This window comes from Meleagris gallopavo, chromosome 6 (assembly GCF_000146605.3).
Source record: "Meleagris gallopavo isolate NT-WF06-2002-E0010 breed Aviagen turkey brand Nicholas breeding stock chromosome 6, Turkey_5.1, whole genome shotgun sequence".
NCBI lineage: Eukaryota > Metazoa > Chordata > Aves > Galliformes > Phasianidae > Meleagris > Meleagris gallopavo.
In genome coordinates, this window is record NC_015016.2 from 40,214,810 (window position 1) to 40,229,604 (window position 14,795).

General features: G+C 39.5%; 1 protein-coding gene across 2 annotated transcripts in view; it reads right to left on the reverse strand.

Annotated features, from left to right (window-relative positions):
• CAPN7 (calpain 7) overlaps positions 1-14,789 on the reverse strand; it is a 28,841-nt gene extending 14,052 nt beyond the window's left edge. The window contains exons 1-11 of one of the 2 annotated variants that reach the window (XM_010712919.3): positions 14,627-14,789; positions 10,869-10,977; positions 10,227-10,384; positions 8,003-8,070; positions 6,550-6,750; positions 5,648-5,734; positions 4,671-4,797; positions 4,099-4,184; positions 3,066-3,159; positions 2,496-2,642; positions 879-985 (exon numbers count right to left, since the gene is read on the reverse strand). In XM_010712919.3, the coding sequence (XP_010711221.1) occupies positions 879-985; positions 2,496-2,642; positions 3,066-3,159; positions 4,099-4,184; positions 4,671-4,797; positions 5,648-5,734; positions 6,550-6,750; positions 8,003-8,070; positions 10,227-10,384; positions 10,869-10,977; positions 14,627-14,728 (1,286 nt within the window). In that variant the 5' untranslated portion in view covers positions 14,729-14,789. Of the gene's footprint in view, positions 1-878; positions 986-2,495; positions 2,643-3,065; positions 3,160-4,098; positions 4,185-4,670; positions 4,798-5,647; positions 5,735-6,549; positions 6,751-8,002; positions 8,071-10,185; positions 10,385-10,868; positions 10,978-14,626 lie in introns of those variants that run through there. The other variant, XM_010712920.3, reaches the window with a different exon arrangement.
• Between the last annotated feature and the right edge of the window lie 6 nt (positions 14,790-14,795).

Consider the following 14,795-nt stretch of genomic DNA (forward strand, 5'->3'; position numbering starts at 1 on the left):
ACTCTCAAGGTACTGTATAACCCTGCACAGTTTACAGGGTCACTGGACTACAGATTGTCAATCTAGCACAGATAAACAAGAACAGTGAAGCTATAATGACTAGATCTCACTAACTGCAGCCACACCTACAAACTGCAATGTCAGAACATCTATCTGAAAAGCTGTTGACAATCAAGTGGGAGTTCCTAAACTACTGAAGAAGCACTATAGAAATAATCCCACTCTCCCATCATGAATGGGGCCCTTTCAGTCAACAGAATATCCCCCTTCTACTGCCTTGAAATACAAAAGGAACTGGTTGCACAGAACAGTTGTGAAATAAATCTAAGTGCTTGCTAGCTGACGTTTACTTCACACTGAATCTTTCACCATAAGTAGAATTGTATTACAACAGGTCTAAAGATGAGGATCACAGTTTCAATACAGGTTTTCTGCCACTCCTGCAGATTTACAACTGGAGCATAATAACCAAGATTTTGTGATATGATAAAGAATACCATACTGCTTGCTAGGGACAGCAAGTCAAGTTCTGGGGGATACTCTTCCTATATTTCCTTCTACTTTTTAAAAGACTTCAATTGTACAGTGGTTCTCATCTTCTCTTCTCTGATTCTGCAGTTTATTTTCTTCATCAAGAAATTGGCTGGTTTTTTTTTCCCCATCAAATAGGAAGGAAAAATATTCCATAGTATCTTACTCTTCGATTATAGTCACAAATACATCAGTTTTTCTTCTTCCAGAAAGCATATGGAAGTTATACAAACCACAACTTGTAGTAGTACCGAGATTCTACTGAGGGGTCTGTAGTGACTATAAATTGGTAATCCAACTACTACAGAGCAAGCATTTTAATTAGTTAAGAAAGAACAAACTATTACCTCTGATAGAGCATTCTGAAAGTGCTATCTCTATCAAAAGCTTGATTGTCAGAGTGCATAGCAATTCTTTCAGGTATCCAACCAGTCAGCGCATGGAGATCGATGTTCTGAAATACAAGCATTCAGAAGAAAACAGTAGGTAACCATAAAAGCACCTTGAAAGAAACCAAAGATACTTGTTAACAATAGCTCTACATATGAAGACTAAAGAGTAAGACAATATCAAATTTGATGAAACTGAGCTGATGAAGAACTGAGACTTGAGAGGTATGAAAGCATTAGAAAAGTTGCATCAGTTTTATGATGCGTTCTATTTATTTCTTTGATTCACAGAATTTTAAAGTACAACTTCAGAAGAACTACTTGGAATCTTGCTATTATATATGCATTTTAAATTATTTATGTTTTACTTCTAAGGCTCAGGGTTTCAGGGGTTTAATATATATATATATATTTTTTTATTTTTATTATTTTTTTTTTGTAAGGCTGACACTGTCATGCTTTTCATTAAAAAAAAGGCTTTAATCTCTTTATTTTATCTCCTTGAAATATCCCCCCAGCTTTGAGCTCCTCAAAGGAAAAGCAGAGACTATAAAGGCTTGAAGAGTCTGTAAACAGCACTGGTGGGTGGGAATTTTGCAAACTGCAAATACAACACAGACAGTAGGTAACCCTGATTAGACAACAAAGCTGTGATATAGTGGAGAACAGAGGGGGTAGAGATTAAATGTCAAATGTCAAGCCGTTTTTCCAGACAGCAAGTTAGAGGAGGACAATGCAAGTAGAACACTATTCTGTTTCTTCAGCATTGTTCTGCAGAACAAAGCAGCCCTGACATAAACATACATAAAAATGTATGCTACGTTTTGCCCTAATACAAGGCCACATTTGTCTCAATAATCACATTTCTGAAGGTGATAACTACCTATCACATCCACAAAGAATACAATTATCAAGACATCAACTAGAATGGAATAAAGACAGACTTATATTTAATAAGTCTGAATGAAACATCAGAAATCCTTTCTAAGTAATGAATGAAGATTATTTGTCTGGAATAGTCCAAACTCTTTGAAAGAATAGTTTCCCTATCAACAACCTGGCTGCAGCGTTATGACAGCCTATTAAGTAACCACACTATAGGAACCTGATACATATAAATGAGTGGAACAATCAGATAAGCTTTGATATCAAAGTACTTGTTCCCTCCACAAACATGGAGTACTTCAGCCTGCTCCTTTCTTAGCTTGCTGCTCAACCTAACAAGGGAGAATCATGCTGTTCATAGAATGACAGAAACCAAAAATCTGCATTACTGGTACAGGTAGAGGCAACAAATGTATGAGTTTGCTCCAAACTTTCATCTAGGGTCAATATAAAGCATATACTTTCCAACCATAAGCCTCAGTCCTACAGTTAGTACAGCAAGTTTAACTGCCCATGAAGTTTGACATACTTAAGCACAGTTAAGTCTGTGACAGGAAGAAAAATTTAAACAAAACAGAAGAAATCCAACGCTTACCTCCCAAGCATTTCATTCTGATTTCACTAGAAGAAATGAGGAAACTTGACAGAGATTATCTATTTTTTTCTTATTAGAAATAATCTAGTACTTACAGAATTTGATCCAGGAAAATCATATCCTCCCATGACCTTCATGTAAGCCTTTTCTATTAGCGATACCCACAATTCATTCTTATTATTAGAATAAGAGCAGAGAAGTTCCCCATTATGATCAACAGGTAATTGGTCATCTATGATCACCTGTGCAAAATAAATAAAAAATTATCTTACAGCTAATGAAGTACCCCGAAAGTATTTTAAAATAAGATAACAAAACCTAACTCTTAGGAATACATGGCTTCCAAGACACAGATCTGATCACTTTTTCAGATGAGGACACCTGTATCAATCAGAGGCTTGCCCTATAGTGAACAAGTTGTTCTGTTGCTAGCTGTCTCTTACACCATCACTGGGTGACCTGTGAGCATCTGCCTTGGTTTGCTCTTTAGGAAGTGGAGGTTATGACACAACTTGCTCGTCAAGTATTTAACACCAGCTGGAAAAGTTCAGTATGACTGTCAATATTAGAAAAAGTAGAAAAAGGCCTAACAATATCCCTCTCCTGATTAGGAAGAAGAACATAGATTGTGCTCAGTATGCAGTGGAGGAATTGCAGTCATTTACCTTTCTAGGTACACCATTGATATGAAGTTTCACCATGTATTTGCCACATGGATTATACTCTGGTTCTCCTTTCTTATTCTGAGGGTAAATGATACTGTTAAAAAAAATACAACACACAAATAGTGACATGAGTGACTCTGCTGTCAATACAGTGATAACATGAAAAGTGGGATTTCTAGAATATATACTAACAGATAAATACATAATTGTACACAAAAAAGCCACTCAAATTTAATAAAAGTGGCAATGATGTTTAAATAGATTTTATTTTTCAGACCTTATTCCTGATGCAGTTCTCTCCTAATTGGAGTAAGAAAACCCACGAGTAATACAGTAATTTCTCTAACTGAAACACAAGCAGATTTGCCTTTCTTTTAAATGTATCAAAGTTATGCAAGTTCTACTTAAATACAGTATTAGCCTGAATGACAGTCAAAGGTTTCAAGACTACGGTGGTACAGAACTCTCTGCTCATGAAGGATACACATTCCCTTCTAGCAAGTATAGGTTAAAACAAAATTCTAGAAATAACATTCACACACTCATCTGGCAATAGGCCCCTGGCAGACAGTCTGCCAAATGCATGCTAAATTTATCACTGAATGCTTGTTAAGTTGGATTGAGACAGTGTTGTTACCATTCTGCAGCAAGATTTAAAATCAACTATTTGTTGTACAGCAGTTGACATAACAAAGAAAGAAACAAACCTACAAAGCATTCTAAGTAAAATTGCTATTAAAAACAAAGCCTTCCAGACTATTTGCTCTTCTCAAAGTACATTTAAAGTAGTTTCACTTTTAGAAGTGATAAAGCCACAAGATTTCTAGGGAGATAAAGGTGAAACAAACACTAACTTTTACTGTACCCAAATGTACGATAGAGAACCTCAAATAAAACTGATAGAAGTAGAGCATACTCATCTAAATATTTTTCACATATTACTCATGAATAAGCTTAACAGACAGCAATTTAAACAGAACACACTGCTTAGCTGTGTTAAGCCTGATGACCTTAGAAAATAACAGCTATTTACCTTGTAATCAACTTTTTGTTATATCTTCTTTCATACGCAGCACTGATAGCAAGCGATGCCACAAAGGAACAATCTGACACTATTGTCTGTAAAGAAAAGATGACAATGAGGATATTTACTAATATTTAGATGCTAAAGAAAAATGGCTTGAGTGGGAAAGAAGGGAAAATTGTCAGTTAGTGATTCCCTTTCAATAGTGAAAGGATTTAAATGGAAAGAAGCCAAGTTACTAAAAAAAAAAAAAAGAGGAAACATCGCTTGCTCTGTAAGCTAAAAGATTTATTGAAAGCAATGAGAGGTAAATGCAGCTATCTTGTCATTCACTCACACTTAACCTCTTTCTTCCCAAAACATGCAGCATTTCCACTGATAACGCACTTGTTCGTTCTCATGGCTAAAAAACATGTGGAATTTGAGGTGGTACTGTCATTAAATTAACATCAAGAGAGCCTCGAAAAGCTCTCTCACATTTAGGGGTTTCTTTTTGAAAAAGAAATCCTCTCCCTTTTTGGGAAGTCTCATACCCTGCAATGAGCTCTAGCAGCTAATGTTCCTCTTTGGGAACAACTTACCTGCTTTATGCTGAAACTTGATACAGTGTAAATCATGGTAGGGTTATTTGTTATGTCATCTGGCCGTACCCACTTGGCAAACATTGCTTTCTGTTTGGGGGATAATGGCAACTTCCCACATTTATCACTAGATTTAAGAGAGAAAGGCAGAAATAGCAGTTTAGATAGAAAAGCTTTTAATGACATCTCAAGTCATACATATATCTGACAGATGGTGCAAAATGTGCATAGAACAATTACACAGCTGGAAAAGAAATTCAGAGAACAGAGTTGATAATTTGGTGGGGAAAAACAGAAAATATTAAAAACGTGAAATAAAACTCAAGAGTCTCCTTCATAGGACTGAACAGAAGAAAGGAATTCCAGAATGCCAACTGCCCCAACAGAAACCCAAATTCTTGCCTTTAATTCAACATGATGATCTAATAAAAGGCTTCTTCAGTTCAGAAAATATTGAGGTATACCTGACTGTCATGCCTTTAGTAGAAAACCAAAGAAAAAACATCAACCAGCTGACTTGCCTATTATGGCTATGCAAGGTGAGCCTATATCACTGCTCACACATAAACATCTAACAGCTTTCTGTCACTCTTCTTCTGAATAGCCCTTTACAAGGAGACAGCTATCACCTTCATTCTGCAGGTGGGATAACTGAGACAGAGAGCACTAAAAACAGTAGGCAACAGTCAGGAAATGGAGCCAAGTTGCCAGCATAGCCCAATACTTCAAAAAGTCCAATTGGAATATTCTTGAAGGCTTGCAGGGACAACTGTAAAGGCACTGCAGAGCAGGATCAGCTTACGTTAAACAGTCCCAAGATCAGACTGGAGAAATGAGGTTGCAGTATGTAAGTATCTCAGCCAAAATTATGCTTAAAAATCTGCTTAAACAATGTTAAGAGAAAACACAACAATAGTGATTATTGGAAAGAATTCAAAGTAACAGCAAAGAAACATCAGTAATCAAACAGCACTTACGAAAATGGCATAGGGAAGGCAAAACGTTCCCTCAGATCAACGCTCATGAAAGGGACATATTCAATGCCATTAATTTTTGAAGTCTTTCTGCAGGTTGCAAGAGAAAGATATAGTTACAAACTTATTTATCATCCTTCAGAGGAGGAGTCTGAAAAGTCTCCAACTTTTCAAACTCACTCACATTTCTATCTTCAGGACCACATCTTCAGTCCATTTAAGTGCCTGCAGTAAGTAAATAGATTAAATGGAATAAGATCAAATCCTGGACAGCACTGAACATCACCTGTCACAATCTTATTTACTGCGGAGGGAAAAAGAAGAAGGTTGTAATCCTTAGCAGACAATGCCTTTTTTTTTTTGCATATACTTAATAGTTTCCAAAATTTACAACCTTGCCTGAAGGTTTTATGGATTTGTTAAAATATGTCTATTCTGGCAGCTATAATAAAAACAAATGCAAAAGGAACTGAATATAACAGAATGCATAATCCTGAAGCATACCATGCTTCCTCAATTTCCTGTGAAACAGTAGTTGTATCATACATAAAACCATTCTTATACCTGGGCACCTCAGAGTGAGATTTTTCATGAACTCAATCAGGTACATGCATACAAAAAAAATATGGCTATGAAAAATACTCCTGGCAGCTAACTACCAGTTGTCTTCTAAACATGCTCTAGAAAACATGCTCTGTGAATAAAAACCACTGATTATATTACTGTAGAGAATACCAGTGTGGGTAATGGCAACAAATGTGTCTGTAAGTGGTCGTTTTCCAAGCCTCTGCTTATATACACCTTATATACCTATAAGCTTAGGTGTGCAACAATTTACTGTCCAAGATGCACAAAGGATGTGTGCACAAATGATAAAACTTTGTAAAAACTTGGCCTCTGCTCACCTGAGTACTTCAATCTCCTCTGCAGTGTACCTCTGACCTTGAGACTCACTAGCTTGTACTGCTCTGATTGTCTGTGGTTTATCATTCAAAGAAAAATCAGGACCCAGTGGAAAGAATGTTCTGACAGGCTGATTTGGTTTAGCAGCAGTTGACTTCTCCTTGTGAGATGACTTTGACATCGATACTTTCAATGCTTCTGCTCTAAAGGAAAGAAAAATGCATTCTGTGTACAATCATAATGAAAATATGGCTATGGGTCAGTCATTTATTTCCTTGTTCATGCTCTCACATTTGTTAAAAGGGATGAACAGATGCTCAAGCTAATATCCAATATCATTTTTCCTATGAAAAAAATCAATTCATGAGTGATATCAATAGAAGATAAGCATCAGAAATCATTCAGTACTGATGCCAGTATTTCTTTATTTTCCTGTTCTACAATCAATTAAAAAATAGCATTTGCAATTCAATTCAAAGATATTTTCAGCAGAATTCATTAGCTTTTTGTCACCTTTAAGACTATAGTAATAGCAGCATTTACGTAAGCATTCATTATCTGGAACCTCAGGAAAAGACCACAAACCCAGAGAGAGAAAATCCCTTTTAGAGTGATTTACTGACAGGACATAACTTCCTAACTGCTTCCCCTATGAGGCAGGATCTCAGTGGTAACTCATCAGTGTTTGTTTCAGCATCACCTACCACCTTGCTTTCTCTTAGACTTTAGGATTTGACTAGCAATTATTGCAGCAGAAAAAAAAACAACTTAAAATCCAGCATTTCAGCTGCCTGAAGACTATATTCAGGAGCCATCTTTTTTTGTTGTTGTTGCTGCATTAAACTGTGAGATAGTCACACATGCAAATCAGGGTGGGACTTTTTAATGCAGACTGAAAAGCACTGGAAATCTGCTAATATGAAGCAGCCCAGCATAGTTTGTTATTCTCTGTCATACTGCTGACTTAAAAAGGAGTTACATTGGACTTACACTCATGCCACTTGTTTTAGATACAGATTCTCATCCACTGGATTTACCCACATGATTAAATTGCTGCCTCAAACAAAGGACTTCCCAGTTTTTAAGCTGTCTTCATAGTGAAGAGATGCTGACACCCAGGCTTGGCACTCAACTGAATTCAATGTTTTAATAAAAGCCAAAACAGTAGTAGTACTCTGATTTATCTGTCTGAAGACTGAAACAGTGCGTGGTACTAACAAATGCATAGCTCTTCCTTAACTCTGCATGACATTTCCAGAGAGTTGGCACAAGAGATATCTCATCTACCTGTATAACAGCTGGCAGCTGTCTACCAGGAAAACTCTAATAGAGTTAGGTCTGGTCAGAATCTCTGTGCTTTGCAGAACAGAACAGATATAACAGATTGAGAGTTCAACTCAGAGAGTGCACTGACACTCAGCAGCTATTACCTGTACTAACAGTGGCAATACTCACCTATCTAATGCTTGCCGAGCCAGTTGTTTCAGTTTTGCCTGCAGGCCTGCTTCTGAAGTTTCGGTAGCCTTAAATTCAAAACACATAAACAGCAAGAAAGCTACACATCCAAAGAAAGTCCAGATGTTAAGCTGTTTGTGAAATTCCATGCTTTTAAATTACAGTTCCCACCTATTTTTTTTCCCCCAATCCTCCTTTGAAATGAACAGATATGTATGTGGTGGGTTTTTTTTTTTTTAATGTCAATATAAAAAGGATGCTAAGTGAATATTATTTTACTATTTTAGTAAACATTCATAGAATGAAAGTATTATTCAACATTTTTCAGCATGGGAAATACTGCATACACACCAAAAACTACTCAGAAAACTATTAAAACTATGGCCAGAGAAAAACAACAAATGTTATGTACACTACCGAACTAAAATGTATGCCATTTTTTTCTTCACAAGTATGTCAAAAATAATCACGGTAACTTAGGAAAAGATACATTTGAATGTTCACTCTCACTGATAAACAATGCAAGTTAAAACTCTTGTTTTTCCACATGTGAAGCATAAAATTATCTACAATGGGCACCAAAACTATTATCAGGAGTGCTAACTTCTATTTCCAGTTGGGAAGTAGGTCACGACAATTCACTCATATAACTAGTTTATATTTTCTACTTTACAGGTGAACAGGTAACCTGGAGGAAACACAACATGAGCTGTGGCTTCTCTTGTCACAACCAATAGCAGGTTTCAGGTTTGAGCTCTGTACCTTGACTGATTCTCCTGGGTCATCTATGTAAATGGAGGAAACAAAAGGCAAGCTACTTTCACCCTAAGAAATGAAACTAGAAATACTCTAACCATTTTTCCACCAGTTAGTAAGTTACACATAGGAGTGCCTTGTTGGAAAAGACTTTGAAAGATGCATGAAGGGAAGCAGTGGATGTGATACACCAGAAGACCTATCTATGAGACACTGAGGAATAGACACAGCTGCTCGCCTACTGCTTCAAGGTAAGAAAAAAGCAGATCTCTTCATTTAATATAGAAAGCAGAAAGCCAGACAGAAGTAGTGATTCAAGACAGAGTTCCTTCCATCTTTCATCCTGGGGAGAAGAAGGAACCTTTTGATCCCCTTGAGGGGTAAAGCCATTTTAACAAAACAACATGTTGTCAATATTAAAAGAAACGTTAGCTGTATATGCACCTAATAAAAGATCAGGTAACAGCAACTGTTAATGAGATACAGAAATTACATGTAAGTGCATGTACTAACGCAACAGAAGGAGAAACAGCAGAGTCAAAAGCAGTGTGCTGATGCAGTGGTTTATATAATAGACAAAAGCAGTTTTGATTCAACAGCTGAAGCAGAAAAACTAGAGCAGTTCTACTAGCTCTTGATCTGGTTACCTTGTATCACTAAGGTTTTTAAATCTACCTAGAACTGTTTAGAAGAATTCCGAGCAAAGGTTTTACTCTAGTATGTAGCAATAGTAGTATTTCCCTCCCAACAACCCACATATATTCACACTACAAAAAAGAAAGAGGAGAAAAGAAAAACAGACTTGGTGGAGTTACATTATGATGGTGAACTCTTCCTATAATGAGTTAGTTATGACAACTGGACTTTAGAGAAAAAAGCAGTACCTGTAATTATGTTTGTCATCATTCACATAATGGCCAATTTAACTCTACCATTAACTGCAGCGTGAATTGGATTCACTCATAATATCTTTAATGTTAGCTACTGAGTAATCAAATAGTATTTTTTACCAGTTTTGGCAGCAGGAGACTGTTACGCTTTCAGAAAATGCTACACAAAAAACTGCCAATAATTATTTCCTTTAATATAGTCAGAAAATAAAATAGCTGACACATTAGAAAGCTATCTTCAATTTTAACAGTTTTTGATTTCTCTTTTAATATTGCATTCATTCTAGCGTAAAAGTTAACAGGACAAAACGTTCAGCATATTTATATCTCTTAGTATAATCTGGCTCAGTGAAAACACACAAATGACCAGTCCCCATGAATTTACAGCATTAAATAATGTAACAACTGGAAGAAACATTACAGAAACAACTAATGGAAAAAAAAAACATTCAAGAACAGCTTTTAGAAATACAGGTACTCCATTTTTAAGCCAGCCTTTAGGAGTCAGCTGCTTGTGTAAGTGGAAGAATTCCTTACCATCACGTAATTCCACCAAGTTAACTTGTAGCTTAACATACTGTTTTCAAACAGAGCTCCACCGCTTCCGTGTACAACTCTATAGCTTCTTCTGCATTGCCTTTATCATCTTCATCAAAAGCCTGTGTAACTAGGAAGTGAGCACGCTCCAAGTCCAGCTGCTGTTTTGACTTCAGAGGGTCTGTGTTCTGAGACTGAACTAAAAGAAAATAAAAGCGTTCAGCTTTCTACAGCAGCAGACATGCAAAAGCATCCTTCCCATAGCACTGAAACACTGGTGGTTCTATCAGATGAGAAACATCTACTCTTTGGCTGCAAAGAGGAAGTTGGCAAACTTTGCTGAAGACATCTTCACAAGGAAAAGAAACATACACTCTTCCCCCAAGGCTGATATGTCTCAGGATATGTCACATGTCAAGTAACGTACGTAAGATCTCTTGCATATTATGCAGATGTGGTTCCTAAGAATATTTAAAGTGGAAGAATATGCACACCCAAGTCCTTAGAAATAAGTCTTCTGCACTGCGCTACATTTTGATTCACTAAAGAATTCAAAACAGTGACTCACAAAAAATAAGAAACATGAGAAGCAGAGCAAACATCACAGATATTTCACAGCACTGTTAGACTTTCGCTTTCTACTGAATTTATGCAGAGGTTTGATTAGAAAGCTCCTTACCCACCTGCTGAATGGAGAGCTTGAACTCTCTCCAAATACTCATTTATTTTTTCTTGAATATTTTCCAAGCTTGACCCTGCCATGCCAGCATAAATCAAGGCTTGCGCGGCTTCCTGCAGGGAAAGGAATTTGAAACAAAAGTTAACGGTTGGTGACTGGAAAATTACTTTCCATGAACAGAAAACTACAGCAACAACGAGTCTGCACGAAAGCTGGCTCCTACACCCATATCAGGGTTCAGTGGTGCAGGGAGAATCTGCCAGAGAAAAGTTACAGATGAAATCCAATTTCCTAAGTTCAATTTCACACAGAACAACCTATAAAACTGCAGAACCTCAGAAGATTTATTATAATCACAGAATGGCCGGGGTTGGAAAGGACCTCAAGGATCATGAAGTTCCAACCCTCTCCACCACAGGCAGGGCCACCAACCTCCACATTTTATACTCGACCAGGCTGCCCTTGGCCCCATTCAACCTGGCCTTGAACACCTGCAGAGTAGAGGCCTAAGGCCACATCTTAGGTCAGTGTGTACAGTCACACGCACAAAACCAGAAATTTTAAATGAATTTATTCAGTCATGCACTGAAATCAGCTAAGTAAAACTCAGGACAAACTGTCTTTTACTTTTAAAGGTACAGATTTATGGTTGGGGAAGAAAATAAAAACCTTAAAAAAATAATTAACATATCACTCACAAATTATTTGCACTTAATCTGATAAAACCAATATAAAAAACCTTTAAAAAACAAATTCATAGAATTACGGAGTTTTGTATGAGTAACACGGATAGAAAAAGTGATCAGATCTTGAAATTCTACAGAATTAAGATTTCCCAGCTCCTCAAATTTTTGTCTTTAAATGTTTCTATGTGCAGAAAACACTGGATATTGATTGAAGTCCATTTCCAGGAGGGAGCATAAGAAGGTCTCCAGCTCAGAAGCACAGTATGTTATCCACATGAAGACTTTTTCTATAATGCACAAATCTATTAGGAAAAAAATGCCCTCAGTTGCAATCAGCTGTCTATCCACTCACTAAATTTATTTAAAAAAAAAAAAAGCCACATTAAGGTTTGGTAGGGTTGAAATCAATAGCCAGAGCTGACACAGTCTCAGAAGAATATGAAATAAACAAATAAATAAAATCGAGATTTGTCAGTTTTAAAAACAAAGATAAAAACCTTACTCTGACCTCATTATTGGCACGGGGGAAAAAACCCAACAACCCACATTCGTGCAGCAGTGCTCTCCTTCCCAGCAGCAGCGGGTGAGGGAAGGAGGCAGTCACGTAGCAGGCACGTATGTAGGAAGCAGAACAACAACTGTCAGTGCTGCTCCCCAGCGATGGTCCTCAGGAAGATGGCTCTATGCAGGGCAAGCACAGAGCTGGGGCCAGAGAGGCTCTCGCTTGCTTTGTGGCTATGATTTTGCCAAAGCTGTCTGTTTACTCCCACACGCACTCACCTTGTCTGCACAAGCTTAGAACCAATCCTAATACAATCGTTATTCATCAGGGTAAATATTTTACTGCCAAGCATCACAGAAGCAAGCACTGCATACAACCTGTCAACATCCATCGCCATATTCACAGGATCACAGAATGATTTGGGTTGAAAGGGACCCCAAAGCCCACCCAGCCCAACCCCCTGCCATGGGCAGAGCTGCCACCCACCAGATCAGGCTGCCCAGGGCTCCATCCGACCTGGTCTTGAGTGCCTCCAGGGACGGGGCACCACAGCTTCTCTGGGCAGCTGTGCCACGTCCTCACTGCCCTCTGAGTGAAGAGTTTCTTCCTAGCATCTAACCTAAACCTCCCCTCTTTCAGTTTAAACCCACTCCCCCTTGTCCTATCACTATCAACCTGCATGAAGTCTGTTCCCCTCCTGCTTGTAAGCTCCTTTCAAGTATTACACCACATGAAGTGCTCACAGCGACAGAAAGGCAAAGGTGGGTCAGATTTCACTTATATGTAAGCAATTAAGTACCGTTAAGGTCTAGCATACAACTAGTTTTGAGAAAACACATTACAGACATCTGCTCCAGGAGCACACGCACATCTGTGGCACACCAAAAGTAGAGATGCCGTATTGCAATGGTGAGCATGATGTAAAAAACAAATCTTCAAACCGGTGCTTACAAATCCATGCATAACTGGTATTTCCCTGATTCGGACCACAACTGTTCTACCTGATTTCAAGGTGCAAACGGACCCTTATGCAGTAAGCTGCAGCTGTGCCAGCATGCCAGCTGTCACAGGATGTAGGTGTGGTTCAGAGCTGGTATTTCTGATCCATCACAAGTGAACAGACACAGCAAAACCATTCAGACATTCTGTTTGTTGTTTATCAGCAACAAGAAGTGACATTTCCCATGCTTCATGCTCAGGTCAAGTTCTCGCAGAATCCAATTTGTCACCCATTTGCTTAGCAAACGCACAAGTAGATAATAAGAAAGTTGGTAACAAGTCAGACACCTTCAGACAGAGCCTGACACAAGAATCAACACCTGACCTTGTGCTGCGAGGAACCTCCTGTCTGAGCACCAAACCTGTATCTGCAGAGCTGTGATCCAAAGCTTTCCTTGTGCAGAGCAGTGCCCACACTCATGTTGCCCTGTGCCCTCACAGGTGCAAACCACAAAGCATTTTCTGCCTTACTCTCCTTGTTGCGTTTAGCCTGAGATGCGAGGGATGCCTTTCTGCTTTTAGAAGTATCACCTAAATGCAGCACAGGAAAATAATTTTTTGTGTGCTATAAGGAAAAGCAGAAGAGTGATTATTTTCACCAAAAAAAAATAATGGTTTTCTTCTGAGGAGCAGCTGACATGTTCTTGCAGATGTGTCAGAAACGTGCTGTCACGTGTGTGCACAGCTAACAGATACCATGCACGTGCTGCAGAGAGGCACAGACCTTATCACCATCATTACTGATGATTGTAACTTTTGTACGTACACACACTTCCCATTGTAAACTTAACTCACCCTAAGTTACCATTGTAAATTAAATGCAGGTATTCCTCTTCCTGTGTAGGAATCTCTCCCAGAGGAGGGGAAATTTAGATTAGATGTCAGGGGGAGATTTTTCCACAGAGAGGGCAGTGAGGCCCTGGCACAGCTGCCCAGAGAAGCTGTGGTGCCCCATCCCTGGAGGTGCTCAAGGCAGGTTGGATAGGGCCCTGGGCAGCTGAGCTGGTGAGTGGCAGCCCTGCCCATGGCAGGGGGTTGGAAACGGATCATCTTTGGGGTCCCTTTCAATCCAAGCTGTTCTATGAGTCTATTCCTTCACACAGAAATCTAAGAAAAGTATGGTCTGTTTACACAGGTCACTCCAAAAGTAACGCCTCCTATTTATCTCCATGAAAATGACAATTGATACAGAGAGCATAAACGCGACTCGACAGAACGAATTCTCAGCTACAAAACACAATTTTTCAGCGCTGTCACCACCGTTAGCCGCTCATTTTCGGCGGTCGCGAACAGCAGCCCGCACGCTGCCCTCACACCAACCTGCACCAGCACAGCCGACCCGCCGCCACCGCCACTAAGACGCCCCGCCCACCGCCTCGCTGCGCTCACAGCCACCGCCTGCTCCGCAGAAACGCTCAGCAAACACCGACGAATGCCAACGATCGCCACACAGCCCGGCTCCACCCTCACAGCGCCGGGCTGCGCCGCTCGCTCCGGGGACGGACAAACTTTCCGCGCGGCCTTCCGCCTTCTCCGCCGTAAACGCCCGCCCCCGGGCCTTCCCCCACCGCACACCTTGTAATAGAAGACGGCCTCCTGGTAGCGCCCGCTCTGGTCCCGCTGCACCGCCAACTGCGCGAACTTCACCGCGTCCAACTCCAACGCGCTGGCATCCATGACCGACCCCTTCCTGCCACCCCCCCGCCACCGGCTGCGCGCCACCAGCCTGCCTGCCGGCCTGCCG